The following is a 23213-nucleotide window of genomic DNA, read 5'->3' on the forward strand; positions in this document are numbered from 1 at the left end:
TGCAAAATAAAAAAAAAAAAGCTTTCAAAATAAAATTTCGTCAAGCAATAAATGATATTTTTTAAAGATTAAATATTGAATCGGTTAAATTTTAATATTATTTAATTTTTTTAATAATAGAGGGACTAATTTGATACATTTAAGACATAAATGAAACCTGAATCTTTAATGGTTTTTGTTTTTAATTGCTTTTATTGGAATCTTTATCGGATTTGCCACAAATAGTAAGATTCAATTCTGCATGTCACTGGTGTACTAGGACAGTAGGGACCATTTTGATCATGGAAACAATTAAGCAACCTGAGAAAATAAATTTCCATAAAAAGACATTCAAAAGACCAATTTAATTTGTATGTCCCAACATATCCTGTCCCCCAACATATCCTACAAATCTAGTGGGGAAACAAACAATATGGGATGTTCTACCAAAACAATAGATTGTTCTGTTCTTAATCAAATACAAATTGCAATCAGCTAGTCAATGGAGTGTATCAAATAAAAAAGAACTAAACGTACAAAGATAAGCCATTTTCAAATGCATTTAGCTTTAAGGGTTAAAAGACGACCAACCGATGAGAAAGGCCGGAGGAAAAATTGAATCTCTAAGAAGAATGTCGAGCCAATGTCTCTACTTTATCATCTTTATCGAAATTACTAGCGGCTACTTGATTTCACTCTTTCCAGCTGTCCATGGCGATTTGGTTTCGAATCAGACTCACCATCATGGGCTGTCAAACCTAAACTCAAATCCAATGTGCTTTCGTTCAGATCTTGTCGTACCATTTTATCATCCTCCTGAAACAGAGAATTGAAAATATAATAATAAGTGTAGAGGCACCCGAACCGGCCCCAGCCAAAAGGGAAAGACATCAATAATTAGCAGCTTACCTCATTTTCTTCCATAGGCACATCGTTAATGTCAGGTTTTTCATCAAAACCATCAGTCCTGGAAGTTGGCTCTCCTACACTGGGGTCAGACTCACTTGGTTTAGCTTCATCGTCAACGTTTTCTGCAGCCTCGTTTTCAGCAGCTTCCCTTTTTTGTTCTTCTAACACAGCAATCTACACGGTCAAGCAATCAAAACAATTATACGTTTTATGACCCGAAAACTTAACTGATCCCTAAAATATGCCGTAAAAACCCACTTGACAAAAGCAGTTGTTATCCTTGTTATGAACAAAGGCATGAGCATTGTACATCGTGCCAAACCAATTGACAACCTCGACAACAAACTGCACGAGCTAGATTTTAAAGGGATTCAAGGCCAAAGCAAGACTCTTCTAACACCGACTGACATACGGGTTTAGCTCTGTCGGCAAGATTATTATACGCTACATATCATGCTACAATAATTTCACATACTAAATCAGATGGTAAAAGTACCATGGAGGCCCTAAGGTACACATGGCATGCCACATGTCATTGTTTAGTTATTCTATCAGCCATGCTAGTTTTAATAGTACAAATGGATGAATTTTTTAATGGAAATGACCAATTTACTCTTTGATCTAATGTATAGGGACTAATTTGCCCATTTTTTGAGTAGAAGGGGCAAAATGCAATCTAACTCCTAGTAGAAAGGCTTTCATGGTACTTTTACCTAGACCAAATAGGTTTAACCACTACTAGAACCAAGTTGCTTAAAGCAACTGCGTAGAAATCGTGTGTTCCACTGCCAAAAGGCTACCGCTTTGCAAGGCTCCAAAAAGCTCATTTATACTATGCAACCTCCCTACGGCTTTTTGCAGAGAGATTGTTTCAACAACTCAAATCCGTGACCTTCCAATCACAAAGTAGCAACCTTATCAATTGCTACCAAGGCTCGCCCTAATCCAAGAAAAGAAAAAGGGATACCCTTTATACCACTATATTATTGGTTTTAAAAAGATCTCGAAACCTTGAAATGCATCTATGAGCATAAGGACGACAAGCAGCTCTATTTTTCTATATCCTTTATACATAATACCCAAATTAGCTATGCAATTAAAATTAGCTTCTAAACAAGTTAAGAACAGATTTTGACAAATATACAAAAAAAAAAACATGAAACTCTTAAAATTTCAGCCTTTGATCAAAGAAAAAAAAATCAAAATAAACATTATAGAGTCGATGTATATTATAGTATCAAAATCCAATCACCCAAAGCTCTATCAGTCATATTAATCTTGAGAAATCCTTACTTTCAAAGCAGTTCCATTGAATCTAACCACAAAAGAAAACCCTAAAACCACTATAAACCCAAACCCCAGCTCACAGATCCAGTAATTTATATCAATAAACACCAAAATCAGATCCTAATTCACAGTAAATCACCACCAAGAAAATCAATACAAAGTATAAACAAAGACGGAAAACTTCAATTCACAACCAAAAAAATCGAAATTGACGAAACCCAAGGAAGAAACAAAAAAGTTACCGGAATGTATTTAAATTTCCGCCTCGGAGGCTCCTCCGGCACCGCTACCGTATCCTCCTTAGGAGAATTGTTCATATAGTTGTTATTGTTTTGGCTTTGGGTTATTGGGGTCCATTTAAAAAGGACAAGATGAGGACCGTTATTACCGTTAGAAGTACCATTGCTGTTGCTATGGAGATTTTGAGAATGATTATTGTTGTTACCGCCCCCACCGCCGGTGTTAGAAGGGGAAACGTTTACCCATTTCTTCTTCCATTTTCTTACCGGTCCGGTGAACACCGTGACTGGTCCATACCGAGTGGAGGACCGGCCAAGTCGAGCTCCTACTCCTTCCATTAAAATCAGCCGCGTTAGATCGGTGGCGAATTTGCCGTGACTCGCTCTAAAAATTAAAAAACGGAAATTTCGCTTCTTTGTTTTTTTCTTTCCCCTCTTCTCACTCTTTTTTATGTAGAAAGTTTGGGCCTGGATTTGGTGTGGCCAGGTCCAGAATGCGAGCGCGAATCAGAACCGTTAAATTTGTGTTCTGGCTCATGATGTGGTAATTTTACGGCCTTTTTATTGTGATGGTGATTTTGTAATGATTGGAAATTGGAATGATACTTTCTATTGCTTGAAGTCATTTTCTCCTTTTTAATTATGTTTTTCCTTTTCCGGAAAGAAATAAATTCCCTCATTTTCATGAATCTTACTAAATTAATAAATAGTTAAATAACAGCTATTCAATGTTGTCGGAATCTAATCGGATTAGTTTATCGAATTAGTTAAATCGAAAATTAATAGTTGTACAGATTCGAATAAAGATATGAAATTAGGTTTTAAACAAACTATTCAACATAGTCATTAAACCACGAATTAGAATCAATTCAATCAGTTTAATCCAATTTATTAGCCTAAATTCGTAAAATCTTTCCCAAACAAATAAAACCCAAATAAATTGGTCTAAATAGATAAACCTAACATAAAAAAAATACACTAAATGTTAAAATATGTTATAAGTCACCGTACCTTCAAAATTTTAGAATTTAGCCTGTTTATTTTTCAGATTTCAAAATTCAGATGCAACAGTTAATATTGTTAGAACTTTTTGATAAATTTAAGTTAATCTTCCATTTTTTTTAAATTTTATGCCTACCAAGTTAGTTTTTTTTTTTTCAAAATATTACACCAGCAAACAGGCGCGAAGATAGAAAATTTTTTACGAGGGCCGAAATTAAATTGTACTTTTTACGATAGTAAAAGTGTAATTTCATCATTTTAATAGTCTATATCTTTATAATTTTTAAAAGAATAAATCAAAATTTTATTATTTTTAGGGGCCTAAAGTACAATTTTACCTTTACTAATTTAAAATTTTAAAAAATTTAAAGGACCTAAATGAAAAATTTTCTATTTTAAGGGGGTCGGGCTCCTACCAACCCCCCTAGTTTCGCCCCTGCCTAGGGGTGAGTATTTGATTGATTCGAGTCGAATCGAGTCAAAAATTTCGAGTTAGTCGAGTTGACGAATCATATTTTAGCAACCGAACTCAATTTGAATTTTCTTCGAGTCGAGTTAACAAATCATATTATTTATACTCAAGTTGTGTTTACATGGACTGATTATTTAACTAGTAGACGAAGTACAATATTATTTAACTACATAAACAAATATAATAATTTTACCTTTTAACTTAATGAGTAAACATTTATCAAAACAACGTAGTTTTGCCTTTTCTTATTTGGATTTTCGAATAACTCGAATTGTGCAATTCATATTCGAGTTAAACCGAAAAACTTAATTTTTTATTCGAGTTGATCCGAATAACTTGATTAACTCAAATAACTCAAACTATTTAATTCAAAATTTGAATTTCTTTTATCGAGTTTTTTGAATCGAACCGGATTTTACTCACCCCTACTTCTGCCAACAAATTTAACCAAAAAAAATTAACAACGTAAATAGTTAAAAAATAAATCTCACAATTCTTGTAAGTGTTTGTTTTTTTTAATTATATAAATACAATTGATTAACTCGAGGTCATCGATTAATTGAATATCAATCATATTTTTCTAAATAATTTAAAAGGTATAATAATTTTAAAATATTTTCTAAAATATAATATTTTTAAAAAGTACTCATAAATTCCTATATATTGTGGAAACCAATGTCGACATTATTCTCCATTGAGGTATACTATGTTGTAATCTTACTCTAGCGCCTAGTTTGGGAACTGAGAACAAGCGTAGAGTCCTTTTGTATGGTAAACATTAATTCGGTTAGATTCTTATTATATATTTTTTTCTTTAAACACGATGTCTAAATCGTTCATAGTCTCTCCCTAACCCATATAGAGGGATAATACATTTCAGCGCACTCGAATTTACGTTCTACTGCATTATGATAATACCCAAATCTATCAAGCTAAAACTCAATCGACACTTTTTATAATATAATTTAACATAGAGTTTTTATTGTATAAATTTGAATTCCAATTATTTTGACATATTTTCAAACATAAATAGCCGACGCAACTTGCCTCCAAAATCGTCACTATATGTGTACAGATAAACCCATCATTATTAGCTACGATTGCAACCCAATGGCATTTGCATTGAATACATCGCTCAAATTACCAACTTTATTATTAGCAACGTAATCAACTCTGCACTAGCAAGCGCCAACATGAATACCATTGTCAAGTAAACCCCAATAGTGCATTAACTCTTATCAATTTATAAAGGTCAATAAGCCAAATACGTCGACAAAATGAAAATCCCAACAATTATAAATACCCTCTATAACTTCATCTTTACAAATACCGAGGCCTTAAGTTGATCATTACTTACAGAAAATATTAAACGAAAATTGCTTCCAAAATCGTCACTATATGTACACTTAAACCCCATGCATGGAATATCATTTATCATAATCCACGATTTCAACCCAATGCTAGCATTTGCATTAAACACAGCACTCAAATAACCACTTTCAAACCCTCTTTATTATTAGCAACGAAACTATCTCTGTAATAGGACAACACCGTCACTAATTGTTCATACCAAACCCCAAAAGAAAGCTATTTAGGATTTTAAAATTAAACTAAGATAGATCAGAATGACAAATGACCCATCTCAGAGCGGTCAAAATCACACAAAGTACATTTACTTGAAAAAAGAAAGTGAAAGCTCTAACACAAAACTATACATAAAAAAATAATTATGTCCACATATTTTAAAAAATCCAAGGGTGTTTGGTTCGTTAAATCTTAAATTATGTTTCGTACTAGGATTACGAGAATGTAATATTACAGGTGTAATGCCAGATTACATTATTTGGTTCATTTGACTGGAATGTAAGATTCATGTATTTGGTTGACGAAATGTAAAATTACTTGAAAGCACATTTTACTTAATTGTTCTTGTTATAGATTTTTTTTAAAACAAGTTTAGTTCCTTTAATATTTTTAGTCTCAATTTCCATAAAATTTTGATAAATTATTACAATTCTTACTTTTTATTACAGTGTATATATTAATAAATACACTGTTTTGAAATAAATTTATAAATCATAACTATAATAATTCATGAAAAGTGATTGCAACTCTAACCATAGTTATAGTTAAAATCATAACTAATATATTATTAAATAAAATATAATGATTAAAATTGTAACGTATGACATCTACCAGTTCACTATTGAGAAGAAAAAATATTTTTTTTGGGTTTTAATCCGTCTTAAGAAAAAAGCCTAAATTGATTAGAGTAGTAAAAATAAAGGACAAATTGATCCAAAATTTAAGATTACACCCGTAACCTAAGATCATTTAAAGAATGAATCGTAATGAAATTACATCATATATTACGAGATAGTCGAAATGATGAATATAACATTATGGGCAGTAATATTACATTAAATGCTAACAATGTGAAATACTTCGGACCTTGTGCTGATCATTACTTACATAAAGCAATCAACAAAAATTCCCTCCAAAATCGTCACTGTATATACACTTAACCTAGAAAATCATCTTTATTAGCTATGACTGCATAAACGCAGCACTCAAATAACCAACTTTCAAACCAATTTTACTATTAGCAACGAAACCATCTCTGCAATAAAATGAAACCGCCGGTAATTCCTCGAACCCAACCGATCTCTTCGTCGCCGTTGCTACATTCTTTGAAGCATTTTTATCCAAGTTTTCGTCATTTGTTGTACGTTTATAATGAGCAAACCATTTAGCCTGCATGTACCCAAGTCTTCTCCAAGGTGGCACTTTCAGTCCCTTACTTTTCATCGATTCCCTCATCGATTTACACATCAATCTCGTGATTTGCTTAAGCTCTTCTGGCTTACCGGCGAAAATCCGTGGGAAAATCTGGATAAGTGAGTCGTAACTCGTTGTTGGTCGAGCTATTTCGAACTCACCGCCGAGGTTGAGTTCGATGATGTAACGAGTCCGGTTCACGTTCACGTCTATGTATTCGTGACGTCCGGCTGGGTGCCTCCCGAATTTCTCCCACCGTGATTTGCACAGTCCTGTTTAAGCAATGTTGTCATTAAAGAACGAAGTTTAAAAGGTTAAATTTTGGTTTTAATCCCTTTACTTTGTTTAAATTTGAGATTTTGGCTTGTAGTTTAATTTGGCTTAATTTAGTCCCTCCACCTTTTATAATCTTATTAATTACTAGGGGGAAACATTGTTGGAGCAAGAGGGGTCCTTGGCCCCTCCAAAAATTTTGGAAAATTTTTATTATACTCATTTTTAAAAATTTTAATTAGGTCCATCAAATTTTTTAGAAAATTTAATTAAGCCTTCCAAAAGTTTTAAAATTTTTAATTAGACTCTCCAAAACTTTTGAAAATTCTCATTAATCCTCTCAAAATTTTTAAAAATTTTAATTAAACCTTCCAAAGTTTATGGAAATTCTTATTAAGCTGCTAAGTTTTTAGAAAATTTTAATTAGACCTTTGAAATTTTCGAAAACTTTAAGCAGGCTCGTTCCACATTTGTTAATTATTCCAAATAATTGGCATGATTTTTGGGAAAGGGATGCTTTTAAAGATAAAATTAAAGTATATAGATTAAATTTCAAATAGTAGAGGGACCAAAATTGAATTTTACCTATTTAAAACCAGTAGCAGAAATGGAGAAAGCAAAAAAAACTTACCAGCATCAAAGCCATTATCTCTCAAATCAGACATAATCCGACGTTTAAAACCCTCCGACGACATAGCCAAAACATTCCGGCAAGCCAGCTCTACAAGTCCGACGATCTTGACCTTCACGTTATCACCTTTGTTCTTCACCAATTGCTTTAAAGCATCTTTGGTCTCCGACCAATAACCCTCCGGCTCCGACTCCGACCCATCATCATGCTCATCATCTTCCTTCTCCGGCGCCGTCTTATTACCCTCATGATCACCAGTTTCGATAAAAGAATTTACAAGGTCCGAAAGATCTGACAAATCTTCCGACGAATGATCACTTCCGCTACTACTCTCGCATTGCCGTGCTACCACCGTCGACGCACGTGCCGCCTCGTCAAAAGCCGCCGCTATCTTATTGAACCTCACCGGAATCCTCGCCATCATCATCAACAAAATTAAACCCTTTTTTTATATGATCGAAGGGGACGTATAAATGTCTAAAAAAAAAACAAAAGGCTAAAGCTTTTGGAGTTTTGACAATGGCGTTGCTATGTGGTCATTTAGATCAGTGGATTCGAAGAATATGTCCTAAAGATTACACGAAAATGGTGTAATTAAATATGGAATTAATTGTGTATTTATAGAGTATCTGAGATATATGGGTATTGAATGGGATTTGACTTAATTCTTCACTTTTGAATGAACTTCACCTGCTTTTAAGTCTAGATTCATCGAAAACATAAGGGATTTATGAACCTGTACTATATACATTTTTTTAGAACTAATTGCACAAATCATACTCTAACTATAATCTTCATTCTAATTAAGTCCTCGAATTTTAAAACATTTTAATTAGGGATAAATAGGTAAAAGTATCACGGAGGCCATTTTCCTATGAGCCAGACTGCATTTTACCTCCCTTAACTCAAAAAATTAGCAAATTGATCATTTCTGTTAAAAACTAGTGTGACTAACATAATAACTAAACAGTTACACGTGGCGTGCTAGTTGTACCTTATTTTGGTCTATAGGGACCAGTTTTTAATAGTAGAATTTGACGATCTTTTTAACAGAAGGACTAGTTTGCTCTTTAATCTAATGTATAATGACTAATTTACTCATTTTTTAGTAGAGAGGATAAAATGCAATCCGACTCCTAGTACAAGGGCCTCCATGGTACTTTTACCAGGATAAGTATCAAAACTATACATGAACTTTAATTCAATGTTCAATATCGTTCATGAACATTGGTTTTATGCGATTATATCTAAATTTTTGATTTGATTCAATTTTCATAAATCACTAACAATGTTATTGAATTAGCACCATTTTACGTGAATATATTGCGTACACGAACAATTATATTAATTCAATATGAAAAATAAATGGATGTATGTATTTATATGTGTACAGTTGAATCAAAATCAAAGTTCCATGTATACATATGAATTGTAACTCAAGTTTCATGTGTATAATTGCACCAAATCAAAGTTCATGTATCGAATTGCACATTGGACCAAACTTTATGTATAAATTTGATATTTATCCATTTTAATTACATCCTCAAACTATCGATGTTATATTAATAAGATATTTTTATTACTAAAATCGTTAATTTAACCATTAAATGATCAGACCTCAAATCTTTTGGGTCATAATTTAAAATGATAAGTTTAAAGAAAAAATGAATGATGTAAAAATATTGATTCTGAGATTTTCGAAACTTTTACAAAAACTATCCTTTCACTCTTTTTTTTTTTACTTTATTTTTAGTTTTTAAATTTAAAAGTTATACGGCAACATTTTACTTTTATTTTAAATTACATCATATAATTAGAATGTTTTTAAAGTTTGGGGACCAATTTAAAATGAGGGTCATAGTTCAGGGAATGTCTGGTGAAATTAACTCTCTTTCTTTTCATTGTAATGTTTGTTTTTAATTACGATTAAATAGGCTAAATATGCCGATTTTTTTAATTGGCCAAATAGTTCATTGTTTTTCAAAATTTAGAGAAATAGATCGATTTTAAAGAGAGTGTGTGAAAGTACATCTAGCTAAACGAGCTTTCATGCCAACTGTGCAGAAAGCTCTCCCAGTCGATCGTGCTTTCACACACTCTCTCCAAAGTCAATCTATTACTCTAAATCTTGAAAAAAAACCCGACTTATTTAGTCAATTAAAAAAATCGGCATCCTTTAATTACTGTATTAATGATGTCTTATATGTCTAAATAACTACGTGGGAAATAGAAGCCGCCGTTGTTCAATGATTATTATTATTTTAAAGGGGCTAGAGTTTTGCTAAAAAAAACTCAACGGTGGTGAAGTTGTTTTGGAGTGACTAAGTTCAATGAACCTATATGTCAATGTCTAGGTACAATGAATCTGATTTCACCTGATGATTGAGCATTATCCATTAGAGAAATTGTTAAAGGTTAATGAATCCAATTTACAATCTAAATCAGAACACGTGGATCCAATTTAAATAATATTATTTGTCGAATATCTAAATTTAAAATAAAAAATATTTTTTAAATTTTTTCCGGATATTCCAAATCCGCAAAATTCGAATATGAATCCACTAAATTTTTTTTATATGCATAAGTGAATTCAGATCTCCAAATCCGAACTCGAATCTATATTTGTTATTCGAATAAATAATGTGAATTTGAATGATAAATATTCAAATAATCTATTCATCCGTATCCATTTTGAATTTATTGTAAATAATAAGTTTAAAATTTGAATTCGAATATCATTTGAATATGCAGAAAACAAATCGAGTATCTTATAGCTTTATACTAGTCGTACCAATGTGTTTCGCCTGATTTTATCTGTATCGGTCGGAATAATGCTTGTCGATGGCTACATAATTAGTGAATCTGAATTAGGCTTAATTAAATTTAATTATAATATATATTATTAATATAGAAAGAGTTCTAATATATTGATTTTTTAAATTAATAAAAAAATTATCGGAACAATTTATGTACGACGTGTTGTTTAATGTATGAGATGACATTTTAGTTTATTTTCGATTTGTTGAATGATGGATTGTATTTGTTTAATTCACGAGTATTTTAGATTTGAAATCTATTTATTTTTATTTATTTGATATTTGTAAATATTTTTAAAATATATTTATATATTTGAAACTACAAACCAATAACATATTAGTATCAATACATATTAGAGGTGCTTATCAGTTAAGTCAGGCTTAAGTATGATATTAAGACATTTTATGCTTGCTCAAGTTTGATTCGACCTGAAATATGAGTCTAAAATTTTGTCCAAACTCACCCGTATTTGTAATTGGCTAACCCAAACCCATTAAGGCCCACCCATATTATTATAACTTTCATTTTTATGTGCTATAAATTATATAATATATAAAAATTAGTATAATGTATTATATACATAAAAAACGGGTCAAGTTCAGCTCATGCTTTGAATGTTCAAACCTGAACTCGACCAATATTTTAAATAGCCCTACTTTTTTGCCCAGACACTCTAAAATTTCAGACGGGCCTTCAAGTTTAGGCTGGTAACTTAACCCATGAACATGTCTAATACACATTAATACCAATAAAATAAAAGTATGTCCACCCACATGATACTATCTAAACCTATTTGATGGTTAGGTTACTGCCTAAGACTGAAGTCCAACCCGATATTTGAGAGAATCTAGACAAAAATATTAGGTTCAAAAAATAGTTTTGAACAATAAAATTAAGCCCGTTTATAATAGGAGTTGGGCTCAACCTTGCCCCTGCTCGACTCATTTTTAATATTATGTATATCATATAAAAATTAAATCTAAAATAATCTATAATACCATGATGTGAATATGAGTATATCTAAAACGGGTTTGGTCTAAACGATTTACAAAATAGAGGAATTTGTACAAAATTTTAAATTCAAATTTCAAATTAAATTGTATCTGAACAAGTATAAATTATATTAATACCATACAATGAATAAACCTGAAGTAGCATTGGCATAAAGAAGTGAGATAAGAAAGCTACTGAGCCCATGACATGGGGACACAGCCCATTCTTCCCGTACTACCAGAGAGGAGTCTTCAAAGAATCATCATCAATGGCGTTTAAGGCCCATTCCAATTTTTATTGTCACCTTCGTGGGGGACACCTTACTCTCAAAAACCCAAAATTTTAACCCTTTTTTCTCTTTATTAGCGACACATTATCTTTTGCCTCGAACGCCTAAAAGTCTAAATTACCATATTCCCAGTTATCCCTTACTAACGTATACTTTGTGTCTCTTCATATAAGGAACAAAGGGAAATAGAGGACAGCACAATATATTCCATTTCAGCAGAGCATGATGAGATCTATCTCCACCTCTAAGGTTTTATTTTTCTTTTCCATTATATTTAAAATTTTTTAATTATATGAGTGTAGATATGATTACATGTTTGATAGGTGTTTAATTTTGGATTTAATTTGCTTAAGAAAATTTTGAGTGCTGGGATAGATAGCTTTATTGTTTAAACAATGCTTTTTTTGGGGTATTTTGTAGGAATGCGAATTTAGCTTCTTTGTTGCTTGTTGATGGTTCAGCTAATATAGTTTTTGGTTTATAGATTAAATGATATGGTTAGTGGTGAAATTGTTTATTGAATCTTTATGTCGTTGCTTTTTGGGGTTTTTTTTTTGTTGTTTTTTTTTTAAAAAAATTGATGGAAATTGAGATGAAGTTTGTGTGTGGTGGAGGCTAAGGACTGTTCACTCTTAGGGCGGAGAGCCGTACTCTTTGGGTGGTAGGAGGTGAAAAAGAAAGAGGAGCTTAAGGAAGAAAACGGTAGTGAGAGATGAGGTTGACCTCTTTTGCCACATGTAGTCGCTTGATAGGTTCGTTGGCCGCTTCTATGATCTCTGGTTAGGTGAATAACTTGAGATCGCCTAAATTTTCAAGTACGTGGTGATAATTGATGGTTGTCTTATCGAAGTGACCTTGTTGTCAGGGGTGGTTGGCTTGCACTTCCTTTGATCCTGACAAACAATCCTTATGGTGGATGAGATAAGATTGACGAAACCTGATGGGCGGAGTTAGGTGGTGAAGTGATCATGGTACTTTGGCGCAGATTGCCAAGTAGCGTATGTATTTGGAACAGTCCTTATGGTGGAAGAGATAAGACGGACGAAACCAGATCGGCGGAGTTAGATGATGGTTGTCTTTGATAGGCTCGTTGCTCCTTCTCATGATCTCTTGTTAGGTGAGTAATGTGACATCACCAAGATTTCAAAATACGATAAGTGATAGTTGTCTTACTGGAGTGACCTTATTATTGGGGGTGGTTAGCTTGCACATTCCCTTGATCCTGGCAGAACAATCCTTATGGTGGAAGAGATAAGACTGACGAAACCAGATGGGTGAAGTTAGGTGATCACGGTACTTTGGCGCAGATTGCCAAGTGGAGTACATATATGGAACAGTCCTTATGGTGGAAGAGATAAGACTGACAAAACCAGATGGGCGGAGTTAGGGGATGATTGTCTTGATAGCCTCGCTGGTCCTTCCCATCATCCCTTGTTAGGTGAGTATTGTTAGGTGAGTAATGTGATATCATCAAGATTTCAAAGTATATGGGTGATAAATGATGGTTGGCTTGTTGGAGTGGTTGGCTTGTGCGTTCCTTAGGTGGTCATGGTACTCTGACGAGGATTGCCAAGCGGCGGAGTACATATATATATATAACAAAGTTCAATGTTTTTGTTCTCCTTTGGCTAGCCTTCTCCTTAAAGTCTTGCTTTTGGGGCTTATAATCTGTTTCCATTGTTCTCATCTTCCTGCTCTTATAAATGCTTAAACATCAGACCTTATTTTTTTCAGGACATGGTTTTGAAGGTTTCATGAGCTCTGCAACCTTCTTAGGCTGGAGAACGATCGCGTTCATTCACAATTGCATACATTTATAGCTGAAAATGGCTGATGGAATATCAAGCTTTTGGGGTCCAGTCACATCTACAAGCGAGTGTTGTGAGAAGAATTATGCCTACTCTTCTTATGTTGCAGAGTTCTACAATACTATATCGAATATCCTCGCCATTCTTTTAGCCTTCATCGGTCTCGTAAATGCCATAAGACAGAGGTTCGAGAAAAGATTCACTGTTCTTCATGTATCTAATATGATACTTGCCATTGGAAGCATGTTATACCATGCCACCTTGCAACGCTTGTGAGTATCGATCTTTATACATGATGTAGTTCGGAATTAGTTAGTTGGCCATTCAAATGCATGCTTTTCGTCCATGGATGGTAATTGTTTCATTGGTTTGCATCTGAATATATTAACAGGCAACAACAAGGTGATGAAACTCCTATGGTATGGGAGATGCTTCTTTATATGTACATCTTGTACTCACCGGATTGGCATTACCGAAGCACGATGCCCACTTTCCTTTTCCTTTACGGTGCCATTTTTGCCGTCGTTCATTCTGTCATTCGTTTTGGCATCGGCTTTAAAGTGCATTACGTGATTCTCTGCCTTCTTTGTATCCCACGGATGTATAAGTACTACATTCACACCAATGATGCCTCCGCTAAGAAGCTCGCGAAGTTGTACGTGGCTACGCTTTCCCTAGGTAGTTTATGCTGGTTCTCCGATCGTGTTTTCTGCAAACAGATATCGAGTTGGCGAATCAACCCCCAAGGTCATGCTTTATGGCATCTCTTGATGGGTTTCAATTCATATTTTGCAAACACGTTTTTAATGTTCTGTCGTGCTCAGCAACGGGGATGGGCGCCGAAAGTCGTTTATCTTATGGGCATTCTCCCGTATGTGAAGATTGAGAAACCGAAAACACAATGACAATCGAGGGGGGAACTCTGAAATATAGTTTTCCTTTCCCCGTTATGGGAGGTAATCAAGAAAAGCAATGAAAAAAGCCTCAAGGATTATTTATTCATTGAAGTTGTTTGTCAGGATCTCATTGAAGTTCTACTTTGTAAAAAAGTAGAAACATGTACCATATTTAAAATGCTTTTTGCTTGAATTGTGCTAATAGTTAGGGTTTTGAGATAAATCATGAATTTTTGTTCTTATATTTTTTTTCCACGAATCAGATTCTATTTTATCCTCTCTATTTTAAAAAATAAATAAATTACTTACTATATATTAAATCAAAGAGAAAATTAATTTTTCAACCGAGTGATGAAGAATGGGATGCTGAACAACTAGTTCGGAAACCATATTGATAGATCAATGTAGACACAAATTCATGTATCCATACATCTCGATCGAGAAAATCGACCCGTATTCGAAGTAACATAGCTCACAACCATTTGAGCAAATCTTCCTCTTGATATCAAACAAGTTAGCATTCCCATTTAAGCACCAATTGTATCACTGCTTACTCAGTTCTCGCTATGCTCAAACCCGAAAACCAATACACATACATGTATATATTGAGAGAGAACTTAGAAACACCAGAATATAAACTCTCTGCTAAGCTTTCATGTATATATAAATCAATGATTAATTGGCTTAAATGTTACACTATACAGTGTGAGGATAAAGAATGCCTGTCTAAAGATAAATTACTGGGAAACAAGATCATAACGCCATATACATATGCTCGGGAAAAGAACGAGATGATTGTTTGCTCAGAATTAAGCTGTGTATTTAAGAATGTCCAAGTCTGTCCTGCAAGATCTGCCCAAGCTTTGCGAGAAGAGTTTGCTGCTCCTCGAAAGTAAGGTTCGTCAAGACCTGTGTAGTGATGCAGTGTATCCTTTTACAGTTACGAACCCTAAGTAAAAACCGAACAGCCTAAGTAAAACACTAAGGATTCATTTACCTGGTCCAAGATCATTTCAACTGAGATGCCCTCACGAACAATGAAGGACTGGTGATAGATATATGCAAAAACTGCCATCACCATCTATATTTAACAGTCGAACAAGTCAGAGTCGCATAGATATGTTGAACTAGCACTCTAATGAAATGTAGATCCATTCGTTATATTTACTACTTAACAACAGTAAACAACAAAATTCATACAGCTACATATCAATAAAAAACTTTTTCCAACACATATCCGGACATGAGAATTAGATATGAGTCTCCAAGAACCCCTAAATAGACAAAAAAATTTGGACATACCTGTGTAGGACACATGCCTCTATTTAACACTCGCCCCCGAGTCTGACTAATATAAAGACATGACATTTAATTTAAATGTTCAATTAGGATGAAGAGTCCCAATTTTCTTACCTGGCAATCCATTCTATCTGTAATTCCACCATGTCCAGGTATACTATCACCGAAGTCCTGTAGTGATATTGGAAGTGGGGGTTAAAATATTTAAGTATCAAAACAAGCTAAGCAAAATCTGAATAGAGAATACGGAAGGAGTTGATACCTTGATTTTAAAAGCTCGTTTGAAACCACTTGCAAAAAAGCCCCCAAAAGGTGCTATAATTGATGCAAACAAACCAAGGCATAAAGCATGCCACTGAACTGGCAAAATAGAGATCTCTTTCCAAGGAAACTACAAAAAATTGGAATAACGATAACCTTTTAACTTACTCATATTAAAGTTCCCATTGTTAGAATCTATGTTACATGCACTCTTCATTTTCTCGCATCCATGTCTTACATATAAGCTAGAAAATTGCTTTTGGGGGGGGGGGAGGGGGGCAAAGTACAATTTTCATCATTATACTAATATGAAATTTCATAAAATTTTAAGGGGCTAAATGGAAAATCTACCATTTTGAGGGGGACAAAGGCCACTGCCTGCCTGCCTTTGCCTTCACCCCTATTTTCATATATTCACATGTGGGTATAGGAGTATGATCCTCCCAATATAAGAAACAACTTAGAAAAGTTTGGCTATATCTGCTTTGGGTACATATTCTTATCCAACACTTACCCCCGAGCCCAAGTAACATAGCTTAGAATTTGACTATGGGACTTAAAGAACCCAAGCAGTTCGAGTTGAGATGATAATCATTCAACAAACCTACATCGATGAAGACATTAAAGCTTATTATATGTAACTAGCAAATCTTGTTGACTGCAGCGGTTCATATTTAGTAAGAGATACTTCAAAATTGGATGATATTCAAATATCTAGTCTTTCCCTTTTAACCAGGGAAATCGGAACAATCAGACTAGAGTTCATGCCGAAACTTTTATGGGGAAGTTAAAAGTGTAATTGTCTCTTTCAAGCAAACCAAATCATACCAACTGAAAGAATAATTAGGGCAATAGATTCAGATAAAAATTATATGTAAGCTTACCCATTGACTAATCCATCCTGGTAAAGTATAATACTCTGGCTTGAACAATGGACCTGGGTCGCATTGAAGCCAACCAGTTGATAAATCCTGTAATCAGTACCCTCACACCATAAGTTTAATGAAGAAGAAACTGGTGCCTCTTGAAGAATCAAAGAAAAAGTTCGATCCAATAATTACCTTCCTTGGACAGGTTAGCCATTGGAAACGACCCAAGATATTTGCAAGCTGCATATGCAAAATCTTACGTCATGTTTATGAACACGTACTAATATGAAAATATATACCATAATACAAAACGCGCATAACATAACTTCCCAAGGTTGTTTTAAAGATTCATGATGAAAATTGGAAAGAAAATGAAAATAAAAAATGAATGTTTATACTTGTCATTCAGCAGCATTAATCAAGGCATCAGCATTAGATATTACAAGGTGTTCAATAATCCTTCACAAATGAAGGGTGAGAAGGATGCTTGTCAGTGCATAAATCTATTAAACTCATCCACAAATGTAAAATATCAACTATGACTCCTAACATTGATACCACAGAGAAAAAGAAAAACAAATAAAGAATATTACAAGCCCCTTAAAGCATCAGTAAGGACAGTTGTATTAACTGCATTGAAAATGCTACTACTGCATTAACCTTTTCATAAAGAACCAGTTTAAACTATTGCATTCTATTTGACTTTTGTAGTTTAGTGAATTTCCCTATCCTATTGATGTAAAACCTGCAGAAGATAAATGAAATCCTGACTACAAACAAGATGGAGTCAAGTTCAAGATAGAAAAAAAAATTATGCTCACCACAAATGCAGAGATCATAGTTGTAACAGAAGCTCCAATAAATCCCTCCCACGTTTTCTTCGGAGATAATTTAATTAATGGTGTTCTTCCAAAGAAAAAACCAACGACATAAGCAAAAATATCGTTTATGACAATAAGCGACGCTGGAAGAAGAAACCTGGGAAAAAAAGTTCTTTAGTTAAGCAAGAAGAACAGGATGATGAATAGGGAAAGAGAGAATACAATCAAGGTACCAACATTCAATTGATTAAAATTACAAAACAGAGACCCTTTCAATTTTATCTTCATGATGGTGTAAATTTGCATATCTATATCTGTGTGCAAGTGCACAAAGATAGGAAACGTAATTCTCGAATGAGAAGTTACCAAAAAATTCCTTCAAAGATATTGGCCACAGTGAAGGATGACTGTGTGAACACTACAATCAGAATCATATGCGTCCATGCATACTGGCGAAACTGATACTTGTACATGTTCTTCTTCAATGTAAGAATAAACCACATAAAACCTGATCCCAAGAACCCAACACAAAAAAGAAAAGATATCAATGGCCATAGGTATTATTTTATATAAAAGGAAAATTCAAGGGGGCAATCACCATATAAAAAAGTAAGAAAAGCATCTAGCATATAAGAAAACGATATAGGCATTCCCAGAAATAATAAACTAGTTCCACTTTGGTCAAAACGATATAGGCATTCACGCATAAAATGAAATGCTTAACCAACCTGCAATGTACAAGAAGTAACAGATAGCCATTTGATACTTGATAAGGCTGCTAACAAACTGATACAAAAATTTGTCCGGAGTAACAGAATTGACGAGTGGTTGACTGAGTAGGCGGCCATATACAAATAACATTGCAGTGAAGAAGAAATGCCTGCCATAAAACAGAGATGAATACATGCTAGTAAGATTGAACACTAATGTCTATGGCACAACAAATCTTGGTTGCCATATTGAAGGAAACTGTAGTATTCTCACCAATTTAATAGCCTAAATCCTGGAAGATGTTCATCTTCATGTGCTTTTCTGAGTAGATTAAACAGCTCTTTTGCCATAAATATTTGGATAACCACCACCATAGCTGTGATATAGAGATGACCCATGTAGACAACTAATGCAAAACCCCCAATCATCCAAACAGTAGAGTATGTCCGAATCCACATTGATTTGTACTTGTTACGGTCATCAACAAGCAAAATTCCACCATTTGGTTTGCTAGGTTCTGGAATAACCTGAAAGAATATTTGGATTTTTATTAAGTTAAAGATAAAGGAACAGTTTTGCTTGCATAGAGAAATCTCCCTTTCAACGTCTGAGTACCCAACCTCATTAGAACGTTTACGCTGCCGAACCCGAGAAGTACCAGCTGATGATAGGGCTATATTGTTCTCCTTTTCCATGGCTCTTTAGTCGAACGTCAATCGTCAAACAAAAACACATGCATATACTTGTGAAGCAGGAAAGAACTGTTACCGTCCAAGGTACCAAATTACACACACTTGAAAGAGATGACAACTGGAACTCACTGCAATGGTATTCATATAAAAGCTATAATCAGCTAGTTGAAGAAATATCGTGCAGCAAGTAAGCATAGGCACAAAAAATTCATTAAATATGCCTGCATTCGAACCTTTTTCTTCTGAAATACACTACAACATAGTCTAGAACAAATCCAGTTAAAGCCATACATTCGCCATGCTCTATCATTGAAGCTAACAAAATAGACATATATAATAGACAAAAAAGCACCTTCTGGTTCAAAATAAGCAACTTTAAAAAGACATGAAAATTTCATCTAGTCCAAAATCATACACGGCATGGGTCTTTATAAATATTACTGAAATCCCAATCTCTAGCCTTCTCCACTCATGTTTTAAGGCAAACAGTGATATTCCAACAAGATGAAAGAACCATATATATATATATATTGAATGGCCACTTTTAAGCTAATTAAAATAACATTCAAACCTTAAACGATACTTTAACCAGGAAAATTTGATCAATTAATGAATCTAGACTTTCTCCCAATGAAAATTTTCAAATTCCAGGTTCAGCAGTAGATTTAAAAAGAGGAATTTCACTCAAAACTATTAAGCTAATTAATTACAAACAAAAAAAAATCTATAGAAACTGAACCAAATAACACAAACCCAGAAAAAACCAACAATCAAAGTTTAAATTTAAGACAGTAAAGAATGAAAGTAACCACTCAAAATCAAAACTGAAGCTGAAAGAAACTCAATTTCTGGAACACCAAAAGACCGCCGGAAAATCAGAGAAAAACATTACAGCGGCTAATATAAAAGCATTAGCGAGAGAATTGGAAATCTGGGTTTAGGGTTTATTGCAGTTATAAATAAATAAACCCTCTTGAAAGTAAGTGACAGAAAGAATAAGAATAATTAAAGGATGAGGATGACAAGTAAAGCAAAAGGCTGACGCTTTTCTTTCTTTCTTTTCCTTGCTTACCAAAAGAAGAAATAAAAAAAAAAGCAAAGATTCTTATTCAGCACTTATATGTTAAAAGATTCTAAAGGTTTCTTTTTCCCACCTCGAATTTAACAATTATTTTTATATTAGCTCTGAATATTTTTATTCGGACTTAAACAATTGTTCTTATACGAGGGGTCTGATTTTTTTTCAAGTTAATTCTTAAAAATTCTAAAGTTTGAACTCTAAAGTTTAGGCTCCAATATAAGATCAATTGCCAAGACCAGATACTAACTTGAATCGAAAAAATATTCAAGCTAGAACAATTGCCTAATACAAGGCCCAATATGATAAAAGTGGTCAAGTTCAGACCCCAAATAATGATTAATACAAATTCTGAAACTACCCATCAATCTTGAACTCAACAATGTTAACCGAGTTAATGCTCAATTAATAATTTATTAATATACTTTTATATTGAACACGTAGCTCTGGCAAAAGAGCAATTGGATGGCACAGTTATTAATTTGATAGCATTAGAGAAAATTCATGTTAAAAAAATAGGTATTGAGCTATTCTTATCAAATTAATATTAAATAAGAAAAGAATAGTTTAAAATCCAAATTAAAAGAATTTTATTACACTAATTAATTAATTAATTAAAAATAAAAGTAATTGAACATATGAAATAAAAAAATCATATCATCTATCACATGTCAGTCATACATTGACTGTTTTTGTTACCTCATAAAAAATAACATTGATAGTATATTAGAGTGATTTGTAAAGTGTTTGACAAGTTCAAGTACCAAACCGAACAAAAAAATAATTAGGTACCAAATTATGAAAAAGAGTCAAATTCAAATAACAAATTAAACCCAAAAAAGATTAAATACTAACCTAAAAAAAAGTTAAGTATGAAATTAGAAAAATGAGTAATTTTTAAATGTCTCATTCTTATATATCGAAGATGTATTCGAATATATTGTATAATATGCTATAAGTACAAATACATTAAAAATTGTACAAAGGCATCAATCAGCCTCCTCAAATTCAAATACGAGTGACGAAGTCAAAGGGGTTGGCAGGGACCAGTTCAAGAAAAATTTTATTTAAGTTTTATTTATAATTTATAAAATTTTAAATTAGTAATAATAAAATTACACTTTGACTCTCTAAAAATGATAAATTTTTTATTTAATATCTTTTAAAAATTATAAAATTATATTTTTACTATCATAAAAATATAAATTTTAATTTTAATTCTCTAATTTTTTTTAAAAATTTTGTCCTAAATGAAAAAGATGTCAAATAAGACAAAACCAAGACAATGGGTCACATTGGTTTTATCACTGTATTTTCTTTGTCAAATACAAAATATAAGTTTGATTCAATATGGGCAGTCTTTCATATGGAGGAGAAGAAACTAAGGAAAATATGGAGGAGGAGAATACTTTTATTTGTTTTAACCCATCTTCAATAAAAACCCTATTATTTAGGGGCGAGTGTTGGATCAAATCGAGTCGAGTGAAAAAATTTTGAGTTAATTAAATTGATGAGTTCTATTTTATTATTCTAACTCAATTTGAAATAAGACTCGAGTCGAGCCGAATCGAATCGAGTGAAATTGTTCAAATTTAATTAAAAAATTAAGCATATCAAATTAAAATCTTGCTATAGTATAACTAATTCCATGTAACCATATATAAATTTGAAACCATATGTATTTGAAAACTTTTTCAAAGCAAAATAATAATAAATTCGTTATTTTGATAAACTTGAATAATTAATTAGCTTATTTAGGTTGCTAAATTATTATCTTAGAAAATTTTTAGTTTTTTAAAATATAAATTTTGGAATTTTTATAATTATTTTGAATTTTTGAAAATTTTTATAATTTTTGTTGAGAGAGAGACCATTTTTTTCTGATTTTTAAAACTTGACACTGACTAAAAGGGTATTAGCACTAATTTTTTATTCGAATTATAAAATTTAACTCGATTCAAACTCGAAATTTGAATTACTTATTTGAGTTAACTCAAATAATTCAAATAACTCAAACAATTCGATTCGATTAACTCAAAATTCGATTTTTTGAATCGAATCGAGTTTTACTCACCCCTACTATTATTTACATCTATTTATATTATATATCTTCTTTCAAGTTAAATTATATATATTAATCCGGCATCAATTTAGCTGAGTAATAAATAAAATACCCTTTTATAGAAAGTATTTTTTTTCAAAGATGTATTTCTATAAAAATCAATAAAAAAAGTTTTTAATAAATAAAGTACTTTTTATTTTACAATTTCATCCAAAACTTCATTTACCTCTATATAACCTTTTAGTAAATATATTTATTATATAATTTTTTCACCTATATCATGGATGCGATATAATCTAATCTAATACTATTATTTAAATGTTTGACAATTCGGTGTCACGTATCAATAGAATCTCGCTCAATTGAAAATTTATCAGAAACTCGTTTCTTTTATAAAATAAGAAATATTATTATGGGGATGCTTTATGTTTTTTTTAAATATATTTTTATAAAAAATCTAAACAATACACAAACACAAGGGTGACACTAGCTCCCCCTAAAATAGAAAAAATATAAAATTCGCCTCTTTATATTTTATAAAATTATAGATTAGTACAAATGGTTAAATTACATACTTTACCCCCTCAAAATAATAAAAAAATTAATTTAATCCTTTAAAAATTATAAAGATATAAGTCGATACAATAATGAAATTACATTTTAGCTATCATAAAAGTACATATGTCAATTCCAACCTATTTTTACTTGTTTATTTTATCATAACTTTTTTTCTTAACAATTATCGTATCGACTCTTTTTAACATAATGTTTAGAACTATTCATTGTCTATTCTCAACCTATAATCAACCTATAAATAGGAGAATAATGCACTTCAACGTACTTAAACTTACGTCCTCTTGCATTGACAATAATACTCATACCAGTCGAGCTGAGAATTGTTTTTCATAAAAGTTTTTATAGTTTAACCATTTTTCCCATGCATATATTATACTTATAGTATCGTAGATGTCACCTATGCCCTCTTTGTTGTTATTGACAATATAACCCTAGACTTCACCGTCATGACAATCCCCCATTTGATCCTTA

At 32.5% G+C, this 23213-nt stretch overlaps 4 protein-coding genes across 16 annotated transcripts; 1 reads left to right on the plus strand and 3 right to left on the minus strand.

Annotated features, from left to right (window-relative positions):
- Window positions 1-313: 313 nt before the first annotated feature.
- Window positions 314-2894, minus strand: LOC107963709 (uncharacterized protein DDB_G0285917). Its single transcript, XM_016900152.2, has 3 exons — window positions 2418-2894; window positions 889-1062; window positions 314-795 (listed from the first exon to the last, which is right to left on the minus strand). Exons 1-3 carry the CDS (start codon window positions 2751-2753, stop codon window positions 655-657), a joined length of 651 nt encoding a protein of 216 aa, XP_016755641.2. The 5' UTR covers window positions 2754-2894; the 3' UTR covers window positions 314-654.
- A 3399-nt stretch (window positions 2895-6293) lies between these two features.
- On the minus strand, window positions 6294-8124 carry LOC107963707 (uncharacterized). The gene is made up of 2 exons (XM_016900144.2): window positions 7571-8124; window positions 6294-6938 (listed from the first exon to the last, which is right to left on the minus strand). The coding sequence occupies exons 1-2, from the start codon at window positions 7995-7997 to the stop codon at window positions 6436-6438; spliced, it is 930 nt and encodes a 309-aa protein (XP_016755633.1). The 5' UTR covers window positions 7998-8124; the 3' UTR covers window positions 6294-6435.
- A 3445-nt stretch (window positions 8125-11569) lies between these two features.
- LOC107963708 (alkaline ceramidase) lies at window positions 11570-14615 on the plus strand. 11 transcript variants are annotated; one of them, XM_041096362.1, is made up of 6 exons: window positions 11731-11918; window positions 12284-12453; window positions 12535-12786; window positions 12873-13107; window positions 13404-13749; window positions 13869-14615. In XM_041096362.1, the coding sequence occupies exons 5-6, from the start codon at window positions 13496-13498 to the stop codon at window positions 14380-14382; spliced, it is 768 nt and encodes a 255-aa protein (XP_040952296.1). In that variant the 5' UTR covers window positions 11731-11918; window positions 12284-12453; window positions 12535-12786; window positions 12873-13107; window positions 13404-13495; the 3' UTR covers window positions 14383-14615. The 11 variants fall into 11 exon arrangements, with proteins under 11 accessions (XP_016755639.2, XP_040952296.1, XP_040952297.1 ...); XM_041096363.1 differs by having other exon boundaries at window positions 12284-12421; XM_041096359.1 differs by having other exon boundaries at window positions 12284-12421; window positions 12535-13121.
- Window positions 14616-15007: 392 nt separating this feature from the next.
- On the minus strand, window positions 15008-20118 carry LOC107963710 (phosphatidate cytidylyltransferase 2). 3 transcript variants are annotated; one of them, XM_041096353.1, is made up of 12 exons: window positions 19836-20118; window positions 18955-19154; window positions 18608-18861; window positions 18352-18503; window positions 17990-18131; window positions 17624-17780; window positions 16995-17042; window positions 16818-16904; window positions 15935-16063; window positions 15787-15843; window positions 15371-15454; window positions 15008-15282 (listed from the first exon to the last, which is right to left on the minus strand). In XM_041096353.1, the coding sequence occupies exons 2-12, from the start codon at window positions 19027-19029 to the stop codon at window positions 15196-15198; spliced, it is 1272 nt and encodes a 423-aa protein (XP_040952287.1). In that variant the 5' UTR covers window positions 19030-19154; window positions 19836-20118; the 3' UTR covers window positions 15008-15195. The 3 variants fall into 3 exon arrangements, with proteins under 3 accessions (XP_040952287.1, XP_040952289.1, XP_040952288.1); XM_041096355.1 differs by having other exon boundaries at window positions 19919-20090; XM_041096354.1 differs by lacking the exon at window positions 19836-20118 and having other exon boundaries at window positions 18955-19811.
- Between the last annotated feature and the right edge of the window lie 3095 nt (window positions 20119-23213).

This window comes from Gossypium hirsutum, chromosome D06, assembly GCF_007990345.1.
Source record: "Gossypium hirsutum isolate 1008001.06 chromosome D06, Gossypium_hirsutum_v2.1, whole genome shotgun sequence".
Taxonomy (NCBI): Eukaryota; Viridiplantae; Streptophyta; class Magnoliopsida; order Malvales; family Malvaceae; genus Gossypium; species Gossypium hirsutum.